We start from the raw sequence: 19,892 nt of genomic DNA on the forward strand, positions 1-19,892 counted from the left end.
TTACTGAAGGAAGGAGCTCTTAAGGAGAAATCCAAGTCTTGATATGGGAGAGACCTAAGCTTGGTAAGATTAGATTTAAGGCTCCTGGTGATGAGTAGTGGAGATTAAGCTGAAGTTCAGAGATAAGCTTAGACAGTGAGTGAATCTTCTGTGCTTTCTCTAGGGGTAGAATCTTCACTTAAATAGTGGACATAATTTAGAAAAACTCATATGAGCAGGAAATACTCCAGGAGGATGATAAGATGGGATGGAGGACAGTATGAGAATGAGGGGGAGTTGGGGTAGTATCCAGTCTGCTAATGAGGAAAGTCCAGTGACCCCTACAATTCAAAGGCAGGCAGGCATCATTTGATGGATCTAGCATTCTGACACTTTTTAACAGGATTCATCTATTCCTGAGGATTAGCAGAGAGAATTGGCAAGATCCTGTCTGGGCATCAGAGCCTCAACCAAACAGATGGGTGTGCAGGACAGAATTTTGAGTTCTAGGCTAGAAAACTGAAGCAGTGGATCAACTTTGTAGATTGGGCCAACATAGCAGGGCTGGGAAATAATTTATTTTAGAGGCTGTACAAACTCTCAGAGCTATTTTACTGTTATTGAATCTCTGAGCAGTAAGACTTAATTCTGAGCTTCACTTTTAATTTTCTGGCCTAATTATCATAACTGGTTCAGAAATGGAGGGGAGATAGATACGGGGCCTGGGGAACAAGGACAGAGGTAGACTTAAGGGCTGGTGTCTGAGACTCTGGATTGAGAAACTGATTATGCTATGCCCTGTATCCTTTGGTACTTTATAATGCTGTTTTCTTTCTTGCAATGAAAATAATAATCATAAAAAAGCACAGTTTCAATAGGGTGATAAATCATGTAACTGATATTTTGTTATCTTGTTATTCTAAAGTAATTTGATTATTGTAATTAAAGAAGGATAAAAGCGGAGCAAATTCCCAAAATTGATGTCTCAGGTCAAATTGGCCTATTAGGTAGAAGATGAAATTGTGTGTTTCAGCACTTCAGCTCTGCATAATTGATGGGGAACTGTATACTGTCTCTTTGGCTATTCAGCAAAGATTCTGTTAGCATCTGGCTGTGCAATCTGAGGTTGCCCCATTTATAAATTTCACATTTTATAGATGTAAAACTATCTTAGATCCCTATTCTTTATTCTTGTAAATTAATAATTCAATTGAATGTTGAGGATACATAATACAAATCTCATCTTGATCCTATGTTTTCTTCTTTCTTTTTACACTAATAAATCTACTAAGCCAAGCTAAACACTAACATATGTGTGGATAAAAAGATAGCCGGCTTTGTGAATGAACATATTGTTTTTTCTGTCTTATCCTTCTCAGGGACTATATGAATATTTGATGAGGCTTCAAATAAAATAAATGAATGACATATGGTTCACTTAAAAGACATATATATATATATATATATGTCTTTTAAATTTCCGGTTACTTTCTTAATAGATGAACATTTACAAAGAGTAATTATATATGTATTAAAGATATAGTTAGTTACTGTATATGAGATATCTTATAAGAGAAAAGAGAGGTTACATAATCAATGAATTTATGCACTTCACTGTTAAGGTGAGCAGTTTGTTAATGTAAGCAATACCTCATTCATCCTAACTGTATCAGTATAGGAAGGTGCATTTGAGCCTCTTCATCTGTCAATAATCAATAGTAAGACCAATAAAAATTCATGTTTTTTCCTTTTTTAAAGAAATTCATACATTTCACTTATTCAAGTTTTTAATGACTTTAATCACAGCAAAAGCATGTTTTGTAGATCATGAAAGTCCACGAATTTAAGTTTCCTTATGCATTTAAGACACTGACTAATGATATTAGCTAAGACATTGTATACAGTTTGGGTTCAACTGTATATAATATTTTGGGCTACTTTAAATAAAGGTCTAGCAAATTACTAAATCTCAGATCTACTACTTATGTTCAAATGATGTTGTTGAGACTACTATCCATAAGTAATGAGACAGGATCAACAAAGCAGTGCAACCAGTCTACTGAAGTTGTAAATGATGTCATCATTTTAATCATTGACATTGTCATTGTCATCAATCATCATATTCCCTTCTATTTGCTTAGTATTTCTGTCTATTTGATCTTATTCTTGAGCAGTATTGCAATTGAGAGAAGAGATGATAAAGAGGAATACTGTTTTGGTTAATTTACCTTCTTAATTTTGCTGGTAACAAAAGAGCTGCTAATTTCACTGGTGAAGTTCTGAGGGACTGCTAAACACTAGCTAAAAGTATTAATATGATTATAAACTCAAGCAGCAATTTTCATGGAAGCCAGTTTTCAGAAAGTTGCTTGTTACCATGGAATCAAAACAAACAAAAATAGAATAATCTTAATATCTTGTCTTATGGTTGTTGTGTATATAATTTTAAGCTTCAAAGTATAGAGATGTTTTATTATTTTAACCCCTTTACACCTTGACTACATTTTGTTCTGCTTTAATAATGAAAATTCCGATAATTTGCTTAAAGTCAATCATATAGTTGCTAAATTTAGTAGTATAATCTGCTATTTGTTTTTGTTTCTTTGACTAGTTAGTGGATGCTTTTGTTTCTGATTTTTTGTTATATTTATTTGTGTATGTCTATTTGTGTGTTGGGGCTTCCCAGGTGGTGCTGTGGTAAGAAATCTGCCTGCCAATGCAGGAGATGCAAGAGACTCGAGTTTAATTCCTAGGTCAGGAAGATCCCCTAAAGTAGGAAATGACAACCCACTCCAGTGTTCTTGCATAGGAAATTCCATGGACAGAGAAACCTGACCAGCTGCAGTCCATGGAATTGCGAAGTGAGCACACACACAGGTATTCACAACACTAAGCCAACAAATCTTTTTGGTAAATAATACGTGAAGATACATGTTTATTATGCATTGAATCAAATTATGATTATCTGTGGATTTGAAAGAAAATTTTGAGATTGTTTTGGATTTAATATTTCCAAGTTGACCTCCCCAGAGTGTGTCTTTGTACTCCCCGAACCTGGGAATGTAAAGAAGCATGTAGATGTCTAAAGGGTTAGGATATGGCATCCTTAGATGTGCGTTCGTTGATGAAAAAGTTGTGGATTACTCATACATTTTGATCGGTAACTTTTTGAGGAGAATTATTTGAAAATTGTCTTTTTAAAAAACTTTTTAAAATTTAGTGCCAGTTATACCTCAGTTGTTTCAAGTATCAGTTGAGAGATTGTGTGATATGAATAGTTTTGTAGATCTGCAAATCCTAAATTGATCCAAAGATCAAGAAAAGTGTATTTGTTTATCTTCAGAATAAATTTTTTCATAAAAGTTAACTTAAAATGAGGGTTTATCTACTTTGTAGAGTATGCATCACCATCATGGCCTGGGTTGGGATCCAGGTTCTGTCAACTGAATTTGGTAGGTTCGTTCCAGTAGTCCCACGTAATTGCCTAGGGTACTTTACTGGAGGAGGTCTTTGAGAGGACATGACTACCAGATGACCCAAAAGCCAGACCAGGGCAATCAGAAGCTCCTCACCCCCTCCCATCCTTGAAATGTACCTTCCAGGGTACCCACAGTGGGAACTGTTTTCAACCATACAGCTACCTTGAAGAAGCAATGTGTTTTTGAGACCATCTGGAAGTTATATGTGACTTTTACTATTCTGGTAGGTGAGTGTGGCGATCTATTCATCTTGCAACTGCCCAAGACAAGCCTGGTGTGTAAGTTCCTTTGTTTGTTAAACCTGCCACCTATCAATATGAAGCTATCTGCCTCTTCCTACAGTCTCTCCTTGCCCTCTGTGTATGTGGCCAGTTTTAGATTTCATTCAGGAAGTTCCTGAAGTTTTGAACCAACAAGTTCCTCGTATAATAAGCTGATACACATCAGCTCTGATTTTGAGCCTCTAGTAGAGATGAGTGTTTTGGTTTCTCTTTGCGGCTTTCCTCACCTGTAATTTTTATTACCATAGAGCTACTAATCCCATTTATTCAAAGTTGCCGTGAGGCTTAAATGAGATTGCTCATGTTGAAGGGCTTTGCAAACTGCATATTCTATGTTAATTCAGTTTTTATGGCTTTTAAAATTATTATTTTACCTTTAAAGTTTTGGACTGTAAAGGCTTGGGAATATTGAAGGGAGAGCAAGAGCAATGGGCAACAATGATAATAGTTATAACAGCTTACATCTCTAACCTGAATTTAGAAGACAACAACCTTTCCCAGTTAGAGACTGGGAAAACAGGGTAATCTGGTGAGTTTTGGAACATTCTAAGTTAACCATTCTATGCCTGAGATAGATCATTTTTAATGATTGAATCTGCACATTTTATTTTTATTAGTCTGATTATGTGGCAGGAAATCAATTTAGGTCTCTACATGCTGCAGACAGGATAGAGACCTGTCGGGGGCAGAGACTCATTAGATTCGTGATGGCAGTAGTAGTGATGCAACTTAAGTGCAAAAGAAGGAAAGAATTATTAACAATTGCTTTGTTATTGGGAGATGGACAGATTCCTTCTTTTACTACTAATGCACCAAAATTAGTACTTAAAGAAGCTCCAGTTGGATTCTTTATCAGTAAACATCCATGTTTGTGACCACAGATACACTTGCATTCAGCTGCATTTGATTTAGAAAGAAACCAGTCTCTCTCCATTTCACCCTCACTCTCCTCTCTCCCCTTAACTGTGTGTGTGGCGGGGGCCGGGGGTGTTGATACTCTGCATTCACATATGAACTCATCTCTCCATTCTGGAAGTCCCATAACTAAAAATAAGTATTTTGATGTGATTGCTTCTGACCTGCTTTATTATTTATTAATAACTACTTGAAAATGCCACTTGTGTTTTTGGTGGGATTTTTATGCTCTGCACACAATAAATATGGAAAACATGGAAACAAAGTTTTGCTTTAAATTTAAGCAGTTCTCCAATTAGAAAGACCTTGTATAGCATGGGTGTGTTGGTAAGTTCTTCTGTGCAGCTTCCTAGTAGTATTTAAAGACCCTTTTCTTAGCCTGTTTTTCTCTAAACAGGCAGTTCAAACGATCTTTGTCAGTTCTTTGAAAAGAAATTCAGTTCACTTTGACTTTTGTCCATAAGAGAATGATCAGTTCTCTAGAAACAAAGGGTGGTAGGCAGGATTTATCCTAAGAATAATTTCATTGCCAGAAACTCTTTTTTTTTTTTTCAGACTCTTAAAACAATGTAGTGTTTACATTGCCAGAAACTTTTATGTCAGTTTTCATATGTGGAAACTTGTCTTTTGTGGCTGAGTTTGAGATACTTAGAATGAAAGTAAGCTCAGAAGGTCACAAGGGTATAATGGCTCTTGGTAGTTTGAGTAGGTACCACAGGCTCATTGCTTATGAGAGTAATAATAATATGTATCATAATGTGAAAAGCCAACACATGGTGTTGCTACATGCCAAGCGCAGCTAATCATCTGTATAGCTGGCATTGGAAACTCATTATTCTGGGTTCAGAACCACCACACGCATTCTATTCTTTATACTGGTTCCTAACAGGAGGCCTTGTTGAGGAATTGCTTGATACATCCCTGAATTTAATTGTGAATTCTGAAAATTGAAATGATAACAAAAATGAAGTAGAATTATTCTCACGTGGTAGTTTCTCTGCCTTGATTTTCTGGTGAGGAATAGAGTTGGGTCTTGAAGTAATAATCACAGGAACTAAGAAGTCTCTCTGAACATTATATAATCTTTGAGATGGAAATAGAAGGCAAGAATGCTAACTTTTGCGAATTGGGAAACAAATGCAAATAAGGAAACTGACCTTTCTTAAAATCACTACTAAGCCAATCACTTAAGGAACTAAAAATGTTATCTTATATAATTACTTTTTCCTACATTATTTTTTTGTGTTTATAGTCTTGAATTTGCTTTTCTGTTTGTGAGAGGCAGTTGAGCATAGGTTAGGATGCATTCAGAAGGCAGGGCAGTTTAGTGGAAGGAATATTGGACCAAAAATTGTCATTCCCATTACACCTCTATCATGCTGGGTGCCTTTGGGTCAATCACAGAATTATTCCTTGGTTTGCTTTCCCTTTGAAAAAGGAAGTGATAACCATCGTCCTTGTTAAGTTTTGTGAGAATAAAGTGGAATGTGGGTTCAAAGGGGAAAATACATTATTTATACATTTTTGAAAGACAAATGTTGTATGGCATAGATGTGCAGCATTATGTAGCACATATATAAAGTTATATTTCCTGTCCCTGCTGTTCTACAGATCTCGTGTCTTTATGGTCCATTCTTTTATCCTGTCTCATTCCCATGATTCCTATGATTTTCTCAGGCATGCCTATCACTTTAGATGCTGTATTCCGGTGACCTCTACATTTATACTGCCAACCTCGACCTCTCTCTTGAGATCAGGTTCTGTAGTGCCAGCCTCCTACTGGACATGTCCACATGCACGTCTCTGAACACCTCAGAATGACCGTTTCTAAAATTGAAATCTCATCTGGGTACCATTATGCTCGTCCTGCAGTTCCTTTCATTCAGTCTCTCAAGCTGGGAATTTTGGATTCAATTTTTTTCTGTTCTTTTTTTTTTTTTTTTTTACCTTTTGCATGTTTTATTGGTGACCAAATTGTTTAGACTCTGCTTTCTAAAAACCTCTTGAATTCAACCCCTGCTAATTTTTCTGAGCTGCTCACAGAATTCAGGCTCCCATCAAGTCCTTCTTAGACTCAGACATAATGGATTCTTGAAAATCATGTTTTTAAGGGGGAACAATAGATGTAAATATCATTAGGATGAGGTAAGGGTTGGTGGGAGATGGTGTTCTGTTGACAGAAGCTGAAAATTATTCTGTTTCCTATAGGGGCTCTGTCTCACTCAATAACCTCCCTTCACTGTATCTTAGGCTTCTGGACTAGGAATGCCAGATTCATGCCAGCCCGTTTTTAAACCTCTATAACCATGAACTTGGTTAATCAAGATGGAAAAAAAGAATTTCATTTTTCCTGTCAGTAAAGTGTAGACTGAACGGATCTCCTGCAGGACATGTTTGATGTTGGTGGGTCTGTTCTTCTTGCAAGTCACCCTAATCCTCATAGAGGGAGCAAAACAGGAAGTGTAATGGGTCAAGGGGAGAGCTTGGATAGGTGAGAGAGCTTGTCCTGAACTGTGACCCCATGAATGAATAGGCTTAAGTCTAAGCTGGATAGAGGTCTCCTGGGACCCTACTCACCACCCTGGTAGGATAGAAGATGGTTCTGCCCTGCAGGTCTCCTTAAGCACTTCCTCAATATCAATGCAGTTAACATCTGGTGTTCACTTGGCCCTTCTTGCATCAGCGTTCCTGACAGGCAGTCAAATGACCAGTAAGTAACTCTGTATCATCATTCCTGGTAAATGCCAAAACATGTGAAACAACGAAAAGTCAACAATCATGTGAATTGTTATTCTCTCAAGTTTTCCCTATGTTCAATTTTTTTTTCTTTTTTCAAATAACCTTCCATATGGCTACCAGAGAAAATTTTTCCAAAATGAAGATTGAACAATTTTTACAAAATGATTTCCCTTCAACTACACTTGCCTTCACCATGTTTTCAACCACGGTGATATACATTTTTACCAAGGACACTCAAATGTTATCCATTTTTATGTCCTTCTTCATCATAAGGTCAGTCTTCACGAGTCATTTCATCTGAAAACAAGACAAACAAAACCCACAAAAATAATACAACCTCTCAACCCTTCACAAATCTGACTCCAAAAGCAATGGAAAATAACAGAGGTTTTCTTTTGAGTACCAAATGAAGAAACTTTCTAAAAATCCTCTTTAAGCCTCTCTTCTCTAAAGTTCTACCTTGTCAGGAAGCTGCTAGACTTTCCTCAATTTCTTTTCTCTCATTATAGGAGCTTAACCTCACTGGGCAACGCCTTTGCTTCTGTTGGTGGCACTGATCATCATTTCCATATTCAATGTAGTTCTCCTCAGTTTCTCTCCTTTGAGCCCCCATCTATCACCCTGTTCAGCAAGACAAAGGATTTTGCTCAAGCTCTACCTTGAACCAAACTCAAGCCTGAAAAGGGTGGGGAAGAGGGGAGCATAATAAATATTTATAATTCAATTTTAATTTGCTTTTATCTATAAATTAGAATGGAGTTATGGAATTTGTGAATAATTCACTTGTATGTAAATTGGAGTAGATTAAAAGTTAACACTAGGTAAATTCTTCTCACAGAGTCACATCTTATGTGCCTCCTTGAGGAAGTGGAAGGTTTTGGAGCTCAGAGGAATTGGATTGCATCTCTGCAAAGCCTCTCTTCTCCTTGATGGAGTCTGGGGAGAAAGTATTACATTAACCGTGGCTGAAATTGCAGATTATTGTTATGCTTTTGGTTGTGACTATGGGATAGAACTGAAAAAGTTTCTTTTTGGAAACATGGAAGTTTCTTTGTCCTGAAACTTTGAACCAGTATCCTGGACCTGATTTCCTTGTCCTGGGTTAGGTGCCTGTTCCTGAATTAGTTACTGTGGACAGGAAGAGGTGATGCTGTGATGGATCAGAGTCCTTCTAGCACAGAGGAAGTTGTGGGTTAGGAATGAGGTGGGATCATTTTTCAGTGGTACATAAGAATTACTATTATTTTAATTTTTTCACCCAGAGATTAAATCGTGGAGGGTGACAAAGACAGGTATCTGTTACACTGGCACACAAAGCCCTGCCTGTCCAGTCCAGCTTTCCTGCCCAGCTCCATTCTGCAGTGGCTGCTGTTTGCTCTTTCAGCCATATCATGCCCTTTCACATCTCTGTGCTTTTTCATCAGCTGTTTCTATGGCTGGAATGGTTTTCCTTCTCTTCTCTACCTGGTGAAGAATTTAAAAGTGTTTGTCACTCAGTCATGTCTGACTCTTTGTGACCCCATTGACTGTAGCCCGCCAGGCTTCTCTGTCCCTGGGGTTCTTCAGGAAAGAATACTGGGGTGGGTAGTCATTCACATCTCCATGGGATCTTCCCAAGCCAGGGATCAGACCTGAGTCTCCTTCATTGCAGGTGGATTCTTTACCGTCTGAGCCACCAGGGAAGTCCATAACTCCTGACCAAATGTCATCTGTTTTATGAGCTCCTTCCCTCCAACTGATGTTGGCTATTTTTCCCTCTGTGGTCCAAGAACACTTTGTATTTACCTGAAAGAACACTTTGTATTTATGCTGAAAATGACAGCATTTCTTTTATTTTGTTAGGATCATTTGTCCCCTCCTCTATTTTATGAATATCTTGAGGGCTTCTCCATGTCTGTGCATTCCCAGTGATGGACGCAAACCAGATGGTTACACTTTTATTCCATAAATTTGTGGGGCTGGAAAAGTGGGAACTTTAGGTTAATCCCATAATCTCTGTTTCATCAAGGTAGTTATTCTGAATCTGATTTCTGCTACTCTGTTCCCAAGGGAATGCTTGGCAATGTGTGGGAGAACTTTGGGTTGTTACAGTGGCTAGGATTGGGTGTCACTGGCGTTCTCTGGGGCTAGGACCAGGGGTGTAAATGCTCTGCGGTTCATAGGACAGTCTTCAAGGAAGGATTGTTCTCTCCCAATGCAGGGATCTTCCCCATTGAGAGCTCCTTATCTAGTCTATTTGGTCTAGAACATAGAAAAGAGTGGAAGGATTTGGTAAGAATAGAAGCTGTGTTCTGGGTCCCGTTAACCTTTTGCTCACACTTTGAATAGGGGAGTGTTATGCTTTGTTGGCAGATGGCTTGAATGATAGGCTTTTTCATGTCCACTAACTCTGTCCCTGGCTATTTTCCCATATCCTGTAAGTCCTGAGGTTGGAGCTGCAAGACTAAACCAAAGAGAACTGCAGATAAAAATCTACTCTCCCACTCAAATCTCTCGTCTAGTTGTTCTTTAAACCAGGGGAGAGCGATGTGGGAATGAAGTTCTCTGCATTTCTTTCAAAAATATGGTGTGATAATTTGATCTTAATGTTTCATCCCATGCACAGAAGGCTGAGAGTGACTAATTTCAATGATCTTTTAAAAAATCTATTTATAGCAAGCCTTCTGGCTATAGATATCAATGTGAAAGGTAGCACATTGATTTAAATCCAGTTTTCTGTCATAAGGTGTCAGAAAAGCTAAATGGCTCTATCATGGTCTCGTAGGTCCTTTTCTCGGAAGGACATCTTTCTGTTCTGTTTTGACACTGACGTGGCCATGGTATCCAGGATATAGGAAGAGTGTGAGCAGAAAACTTGGAAGCTCACTTCATCAAACAGGCTTTTTTGACAGGCTTCTTTGATTCCTTGTCTCAAAGACATTTTTGAAAAAAGATCCCTGAAATACAAGCTCAGTCACTCATGTGGTTTACTGTCTGTGTTATGTGTAGCAAAAAGTGTTTTTGAAAGAATTTACCAGGAGAGTCTGCAGTTTGATATTTATCAGCAATTACTTGTAATGTTTTTAAAGATGTTGCCTAGAAAGGATACTATAAAGGATAAAGGACCAAATTCTAGTCTATTTACTGTTTGTTTCCCTTTTTAGATACTCCCAGAAGTATAAAAGCCTCCACTGCTACAGCTGAACAGTTTTTTCAGAAGCTGAGAAATAAACACGAGTTTACTATTCTGGTGACCCTAAAACAGACCCACTTAAATTCCGGAGTGATCCTCTCCATTCACCATTTGGATCACAGGTATGTGTGACTGCTGGAGTTTCCTGTGTTTTCATTTTATATAGTGAAATTAACACATTAAAGAGAACTAAATAAAAGCGAGATAACAGGATTAGTTTAAAACAGCAAGAATAATTTTGTTATATTATGCAAAATCACAAACACAGGTAATTGAGATCAGCCTGAAAGCAGAAGGAGCTGCTGTTTTTGGTGTTGCTAAGAGCATATTGGTGTTGCTAAGAAGTTACCATATTCTTAAAACCCATTTATTAGTCACTAACTTCTTCATGAGCTATCCTTCTCAATGTTAAAGTCAAACAAACTTCTTAATTGACAAACAGCCACAAAAATATTCTATTTCTTTAAGATATTGCTTGAGTTTAGAGTTTAATAGTCTTAAAATTTTAATCACGGACAAATACATTCTTTTTCAACGTGTTTCTTAGACTGTGATAGTTACAGCTATTCTTGGATGTGTGTTGAATCAAAATGCTATCTGGTATTTTGATGAGAAAATGATTTGGGAAAACATGATTTGAGAAACATGATTTGGGAGCTGGTGGGAATAGGGAGGAGGGGTGGAGAGGGAGAAGAAAAAATTCATTCATGACACTTAGAATATCCATAAATTGCTGCTAAATAATATCAAGCAAGTTAAAGTGATTCCTTCCTGAAAGAATAGCCATGGTTCTGACAATGAAAGTTCTTTCGTGTTCATATTTTGAGTACCTACTTTGTGACTGTTGGTGGATCTTGGGCAAATTTCATAACCTCAATTTCCTCATCTGTAATACAGGGATAGTAATAATACCTTCTTCATAGATTGTTGTGAGGATCAAAGAACTTATATATGAAAAATGTTTTACATATATAATGGATTTAATGATCCTATTCAGCTGTGAGCAGAAACCTCTTTTCCTGGTTTCCCTTATGAGCGATGGGACAGTCTGGAACTTTGTAAATCTTTGCTAAACACTTAAGGCCAAATATATGTGGAGAACAAAATATAGAAAATTGACTCATAGAATTTAAGGGTTCCTGATCACATTCTACCTGGATTACTCATAGTATTTAAGACCCCATCTAATTCTATCTTTAACCCCAAAGGATTAGGGTAACATCACAAGTCGCTCACTTGGGTTTTTCCCTCCCAGGTTTTGGCTTGTTTTTCAGAGGAGGATGTCACCCAAACATTCACCAAGTAGTTGACTTAGTCTCTTCAAGACTAAGAGCAAGAAAGGGAGAGTTCCATCTCCCAAGGATTCACTAGGATTTTCCCCCTTGGTGTGTTTCTGTTCCTTGTCTTCAGGTGATTGATATCAGGGGAGTTCCTTGCTTACACCACTGTGACCCTGCTCTTCTCCATTGGGCTTTGGGCAACATGATTCATATACAGAAAAGGATATTCCTTCACAGAGCAGCCTGATTTATTTCTGATTATTTCTGCTTGCTAAGAAAATTTCCCCTGTATTTCAGGCACTGTATTTTTCTGCCCTGTGGCTTTTTCCCACTACCTCATTTGTAGATATTGAAAGGATGTGGTGGGGTCCAGGTGCTAGCTGCTCAAAAGCCAATAAACAGGCCAGGTTGGTGGAAAGGAAAGTTTGCTCTATTTCAGATGCCAGCAACTGGAAACGGGGTGGAGTCGGATGGACATCTGTCCAAAAACCAGCTCCTCCCTGCTGGCAACCAGAAGGGGTCTTTGTGCAGAGACAGCACAGCCAGCTCTGACAGTCATCTTCAAATTGGTCATCAGCGGTCTAACCAGTGTCACCCTGGTTGTTTTAGGTGTGGTTAATCTTTAGTTCCAAGGTCCACTTGTTCCCATTTCTTTGAGACCAGGGCACAGTCTTGTCATCATGCAGTTAACTTCTCCACCTGGCGTTTTGGTATCTGTAAGACAGCTCACTGGATATGCCTCAGAATATTATCTGTAGACTTTGAGAAAGTGCTAGAGGTCCTTGACTTTGCTTAATGACTACATTATTATTTGGTCTCCTTTGTTTTCCTTTGTTTCCATCTGTTCTCACTTTTCTGATTGAACTTATTCTTTGACTAAAGTTTTCCACAGACAACAGGCAGGCAGAGGACATGGTGGGGAGAGCAAAGGCCACAGGGTCCTGCTTTGTTTCATAGGGACGTGGAACTCGCCCATCCTTCTTCCAGATGACACCCTCAAAACCATCCCATCTAAATGGACAATGTTTTGTTTGGTCCCTAGAATTGAATATATTAGCTCTACAAATGTTTGCCCAGCATGGATTTCATATTATCTATGCACTTTTTATCTGATGCTTCTTAAAACAGTTTCAAAATTTTTTTTTAGCACCTTAGACATGGTAAGGGTATATTGATATACCCAGCCTTTATCAGATAGGTCCTTGAAGGCAGATTGGTGTCAGACAGATCCTTTCTTAATGTTACTATAAAGTAGACTTGTTAAAATTATATGTAGGGCTTTATATTGACTTATTTCAATTAAAAACAATGTTTACTTTATCAAATTAGCATAGCAATGTATTTTTATTGTAGAAAAATTGGAATACTGATTACTATAATAAAGAAATAGGAGAACTCATACAAATCATATCGCCCGAAGAAGACTATGTTGAAATTGTCATATCTTAATCCAGAATTTGTCTGTGTACAGAGATATGCTGTATTTTGTTTGATCAATTCCTTACTTTTGGGTACTTAACTCATTTCCTTTTTAACTTTAATAAATAGCACCAAGATGAATATATTTATGCAAATATTTGTGCTTAGCTCTCATGCTTTCCAGTTATTCTTGCTAAATTTATTATTAATTATTCACTTATATTATCTATAAATTTGATAACATTTACTTAAATAAATACTGCATTTGAGATAATAGGATATTTTTTATGATACTAAAATCATCTGTATTGGTAATTCACTTTTTCATTTGCTTAGCAGCAGCAGCAGTAAACCAATAATTATTAAAACCTTATCATGTGCCAGGCAGGGTGCTCAGTGCATTCCATGTGTTAATTCATGTTATCATCATGTATTAGATAATGGTTCATGGTACGGATCTGGAGCTGGACTGTGTGCATTCCAATCATAGCTTTAAGACTCATTGGCTTTGTGACTCATGTAAATTACTTACCTCTTCTGAACCTCAGGTTCCTCATCTGTAAATTCATATAAAGTACTTGATAATCCTAGAGAAAAAATTCCACAGAAGTTGATCATATGGCAAGGTCTTTATTCTCATTATCATTTTACAGATAGGAAAAATAAGCATTAGAGAGCTTAAGTTGTCACCATATAAAGTAGATACCAAATAGTTATTTACTATATTCCCCACACTGTACATTGCATACTCATGACTCATTTATTTTATAGCTGGAAGTTCGTACCTCTGAGTCTCCCTCACTTATTTATCTCCCCCCCTCAAACCCTTTCTACTCTGACGACCACCTGTTTGTATCTATAACTCTGTTTTGTTTATTAATTTGTTTTAGGTTTTACATTCCATATATGAGTGAAATCATGCCATATTTGTCTTTCTCTGACTTATTTCACACTTGGCATCATTCCGATTTTTGAGTCCCGAATTTTTCACCTGTCCACTGTGATAGCTCCTAACCTCATGTTACCCTCGCAGACCTTGTGCTTTGTTGTGACTTTTTTCCCTATTATTATTGCTGACATTACCTTTCTTTCCTTAAGTCTCATTCTCACCGGTCTCTTTAGTTTCATCATTTCCCGAACACTTGTTTATTCTCTGCTGATTTTTACGAAAGATTAAAGTGGTATATAGAGAGACATCTATCTGGGCTTCCCTGGTGGCTCAAACGATAAAGAATCTTTCTGCAGTGTGGGAGACCCAGGTTCGATCCCCTGGAGAAGGGAATGGCTGCCCACACCAGTATTGTTGCTGGAGAACTCCATGAACAGAGGACACTGGCAGGCTGTAGTCCATGGGGTCGCAAAGAGTTGGGCACAACTGAACAACTAACACTTTCACTTTTACTTTCATCGAGATATGTACAGGACAATGATTAAAAATAAAATGAAATATACAAATTAGGGCAAGGAAAAAATAGACACCCAGTTGGGTGATTAAGGAAATGCAACTATTCTTAAGTCTGAGACCAGAGACATATTTCTCCTGTGGCCTATTTTTTTTTAGTTACTCAGCTCTTTTATTTTTATTTAACTTTTGAAGTCTCCTATGACCTTTTATGGGAAGATGTATTGAGTGCCTTTAAAGGAACAAGTTCAGAAGACCTTGTGTCAACTGGTTGCATTATTACACAGTGCACCTCAGAAAAATCAAGTCTATGACAATGCCAGTAACATGCATCTATGTTGAGGGTGTTTGAAGCAATACTGCCTGCAAGGCCTTAGGCAGTGTGCACAAAAGTTCTGTGGAACCAAGTTTTACTGCTCAAAATGACAATAGCACCTCCTATGTGAAATCCTGATAAAATACCTTGTCTTCCAGGCAGTAGTACACATAGATTGCTTTTTTCCAGTGTCTTGAAAATAATATTAAATTCAAGTTAGACTTCTCTGAGGTATCCCAAATTACAGTTATTCTTTGTTGACAGTTAAGTGAGACTTAGTGTAGAGCTTTAGCGGCAATTGAGTTGGAGGAAATACTGACAATTTTTTATAAAAACTGAGGCGCCAACAAGGATATGCCTGAACAGAAGGTACCTATGTTTGCCTATGGTAGCTGAAGTAGGTGATTCCTAAGGGCAGGGCCAGGCTTTTCCTGGGGAAGTAGCACAAGTTCCACTCTGAAGTACTGATGGATGAATCCTCTAGAATGTGGAAGTTTTAATTATGCTGCAAATTTGAAACATTGCATGTCATACTTATAGTGAATTTTGCAAATTAGGAAAAATCACAAAGAAGGAAGCAAAAATCATCAGTAATTTTACTCTACTGGGGATAGTTTTTACTAATACTTTCAGTTATACATGTCTATTTAAAATGAATATAGTATTAAAAAATCAAATCACACTGGACATTATATTTTATAGATTTTTAAATTTAGCACAATATTTTGAGGATTATCCCATGCAAATAAACATTTGCTTATAATCTAAGCAGCTAAATAACTAAAGAGTATTTCATTGCTGGATGTAAAGGAGGCGTGCAGGAGGAAAAGATTCGGAGTTTGGGATTAGCAGATGCAAACTGTTACATATGCAGTGGGTAAACAACGACCTGATATACAGCACAGGGAACTATATTCAATATATTGTGATAATATAATGAAAAAGAATATGTATGTGTAACTGAATCACTTTGCTGTACAGCAGAAATGAACACAGCATTGTAAATCAAGTATACTCCAATAAAAAAAAAAAGTGCCAAACTAAGTATCCCCAGAATGTTAAATTTTAATCAGTAGAACTATCTGAGGTAGCCACTAAGATGACTAGTTTGCAAAACATGTCCTGGATAAGTGAATACATTTATGTGCTTTACGGGATGGTCAGCTGTAAACTAGTTAAATGTTGAAGAACAGCCGTCAGAATAAACAAGTGATCTTTCTTCCTTTACCTGGCAGTGATTAGATGTGGGTCCAGCTCTCTATCAGATCTGTCCTAGTTCACAGAAGGGCTCTTCCTGATTATTTCCTAGCTGCTTTTGGGGGTGGTTGTGGTGAGGTGGTAGTGCTCCACTGACCTTAACTGCTTGGTAGAAAGCAAGAACTTGAATGATTCCCCATTAATAAGGCTTTGTGAGTTCAACCACATAGTGCCCGCTGTGGAATAAACCCTAAATAAACATTAATGTTACTACTAGAGATGAGATGCTGCTGCTTCCCTGATCCTTGTGTCAGTCCCTGGCTTCACTTTCATCTCCATGCAGTTGATGATAGTGAGTTCTGAGATATCTGGCTATTTACAGCTTGCTCTGATGCCAGATGAAGTAAGGAGAATCAGAGAGAAATAGAGGCTGTGGGTTATGTCAGCTCCAGCACTGGCAGACATGAAGAAAAGTGGCATCATTCAGTAGGAGTATAAATGCCAGGCACAGAGGCCCGTCTGCTCATCATCTATGTGTCATTCCCTTTCTTTCTGCTCATCCAAAGCATGTTCACACTCCAGAACTTCACTCACAGCTCCATGAGGCTTTTACTGACCTTCCCAGTTTACATTCGTTGCTTCTTTCATGAACCTCCAATGCCTTTTTGAAATTTGGGCCACTCCTTTTGCCGTTCTAACATATAACATCTTACTTTGTTTCAATGTTTCACATATATACATATGTATTATTTACATATGAGACACTAAAAATATCACTTACTGCCTTTGATCACAATCATAGCAAATATTTATTGAAGATTTAAAAAATTTAAATTTTCAAAAATTGGTAATACATCCTGTGGTTCAAAATTGAAAAGGCACCATAGGACATAGAGAAAAAACTCTACCTCCATCCATGTCGCTGGCCACTTGATTTCTGTCCCTGGGGGCAACCACTATTATCCTTAAAGACATTTTGAAAATAAGAAAAACATAAACAGGAAAATATCTCTCAGACAATCAGTGGTGTGCTGGACTGGTACTGCTGACAGGAGTTGAAACTTTGTGAGCTGACTGACATTACTGCTGTAGCTTGAAGTAGGTTATGGACATCAGCAAGTGCTACAGAGTAGAGCTTTTTTAAAAATATGCATTTTTATTGATAAATATTCTTTTTTAATGAGTCCACTTTTTAATATTTTCTATCCCTAAACAAATGGATAAATGAACCAGTATCTCAGAATTATTTCTCTAGAGAACAGAGAGCCAAATGTTAAACATTTACCAGTGTCACTGTGTGTAGTTCTGGCATCTAGAGACAGCCACCACAACACTCCAGGATGTACCTTTCTAATCCTTTTCCCAGGTGTTCTTATGCATTTATGTGAAATTTTATGTAGCTGCCAACATTTTTTATTAGATTTCTTTTCCTTCGCTGTGGACGATTACACATAAAGTTTGCATACTCCATTTCACCTGCCATACTGTCATGCAACGTTAGATGCTAAATAAATATTTGGTGGATGAAGAAATGAGTGAAAGATCAAGAGAAAGATCATGAGTGGACCAGGAATCGTAAATGACATCAGGAAGTTTTCTCCAGGCTAGGGCAAATGATCTGGAGAATGTTCAAATTGCTCTATTGATGCAGGGTGCCTAATCTGTCCTGAAATGTCATTAGCTCTAAGCATGAGGGTTTCACTAACTGGCAGGTCCTGCCTCCAAATGACAAGTTCTTAGCGAATAACGACACCTATAATGAGCTACATAGCAACATCTCAGCCACAGTGTGAAAACTGGAAACCCAATCACACAACTTTGTTGGTCTGGACATAAGAGACTAATGGATGTGCTCTGGGTTCGGGGGCGTCTGAAGTGAGCTACGAGCAGGGTGGAAGTGGGAAAGGCAGGCATCACAGTATCTGGGGATTGAAAGTGGGCTGAAGTCACATCTTGGTATTGAAACACAGCTTGAAACAAAGTGGCATCATTGTGAAGCTGCTAGGAACCTCCTCAGGGCTTCCCTAGTGGCTCAGAAGGTAAGGAATCTGCTTGTAACGCGGGAGACCCAGGCTCAATCCCTGGGTTGGGAAGGTCTGCTGGAGAAGGGAATGGCTACCCACTCCAGCATTCTTGGAGCTTCCCTGGTGGCTCAGACGATAAAGAATCTTCCTGCAGTGTGGGAGACCCGGGATTGATTCCTGGGTTGGAAGAAAGGAATGGCTACCCCACTCTTGCTCAGTAGCAGTACTCTGGTACACTCTTGAGTAGGATCTCGTTTGGTCTCCCAACCTGAGATGCAGGTTTCAAATGATGTTTTCAAGTAGGAGCTGCTATTAAAAACTGGATCACAAACGTCATGTGAATACAGTGTAAAAAGGTTGTTGGCTCTTCTGTCATGTAAAACAAGACAATAATATATGGTACTTTATGTCTGAAAGAATTAAGACCCTTAGGCAGATCAAAGGAGTTTTCTCATCATTACAGTTTTCTGACTATTGTGTTTTGAAAGGAAAAAAAAAAGACTATAGAGAAATAATTTTATGATGTTAGTTCACTTACTTATTTATACTAGAAACATAGAAGAGAAATATGAAAACAGTAAATATTCATTGAAAATTTAAAGTGTATTTGTAAGTAAAAATGAATGATAAACTTTCCCCCAATTCCAAAAGGACTCTGTTTTCTTTTTCCATATTTTACAAAACTGAAGTTTCTTCAGAATAAGTAAAATCCTTTTGTTGTCCTTTGGTGTTGATTTAGTACAGCCCCCTAGGTTATGTTCTGTGATTTATAAACTTCTCTTTATTTAAGATAGTCTTGGGATTTACATATATAAATTGATTTTCATGAGATTAATATTAGAGAATTTCCTGATATGCGGATATTATCTGTGCTTCTAACTTTTAATGTTTTGCAAATAGGATACATGGAAATAATTTATGGCAATAGGTGTGCAACTATATACAAAAGTGTCTTGCAGTTTGCCATGATCTTCTATATTAATAAACTAGAGGTGAAATAAATGAGATTTTTTTTCAATTCTCTTAGTAGTAATTATTGTACATTTTGAATGAGTAAGAATGTATTTATGTATAAGGCCGAGAAAATATGTCTTCATATTTATGAGTGTTTGTCATGTATTAAGCCATTTCTTTCTCGATATTGCTAAGTAAAAATTAAATTTACTGGCAATATTTGCTGGGCTTAATGGTTCTGAACTAAAAGATGACTGTTTATTTTGGATAAAATTACCAGACTGATGTTATAGTTACTATACTTTTTATTTTTTGGTTGCACTTTACTTAATAAATAACATTAAACATAATGAGATTTATAAAGTTTCAAACCCAAATTCTACATAATTAAAAAAAAAAGTCCTTATATTTTATTCTCTTAAAGTGTGTTTCAACATCATTATTTATCTCTAACAAAATTGCATCTTTAATTATTAGGAAAGTTGCAATATATATTCTAATGTGGTTAAACCTATGTATACCATTCATTACAAGGCAGGGTGAGTTGCTCATTAAAGAAACTCAGTTGAAGTTAAGACTCAGAAAGCAAATGAGATTTCTCTTATTACTTATATGTACCAAATTTTTATATAGGTTAAGTGATAGAATATAGAGAGTTAATATAATAAGCTAATATCATATAGTTAATATAGAGAGGTTATTTCATGGAGCACAGATCTCTTTCTCATGCTGAAG

The 19,892-nt window shown here is 37.3% G+C and overlaps 1 protein-coding gene across 1 annotated transcript in view; it reads left to right on the top strand.

The window, feature by feature from the left end:
* NELL2 (neural EGFL like 2) overlaps window positions 1-19,892 on the top strand; it is a 400,566-nt gene that overhangs the window by 42,582 nt on the left and 338,092 nt on the right. The window contains exon 3 of the mRNA XM_055394732.2: window positions 10,537-10,687. Coding sequence (XP_055250707.1) covers window positions 10,537-10,687 — 151 coding nt within the window. The remainder of the gene's footprint in view (window positions 1-10,536; window positions 10,688-19,892) is intronic.

Source organism: Moschus berezovskii, chromosome 6 (genome assembly GCF_049115385.1).
Source record: "Moschus berezovskii isolate FMDL1 chromosome 6, NW_MosBer_1.0, whole genome shotgun sequence".
Taxonomy (NCBI): Eukaryota; Metazoa; Chordata; class Mammalia; order Artiodactyla; family Moschidae; genus Moschus; species Moschus berezovskii.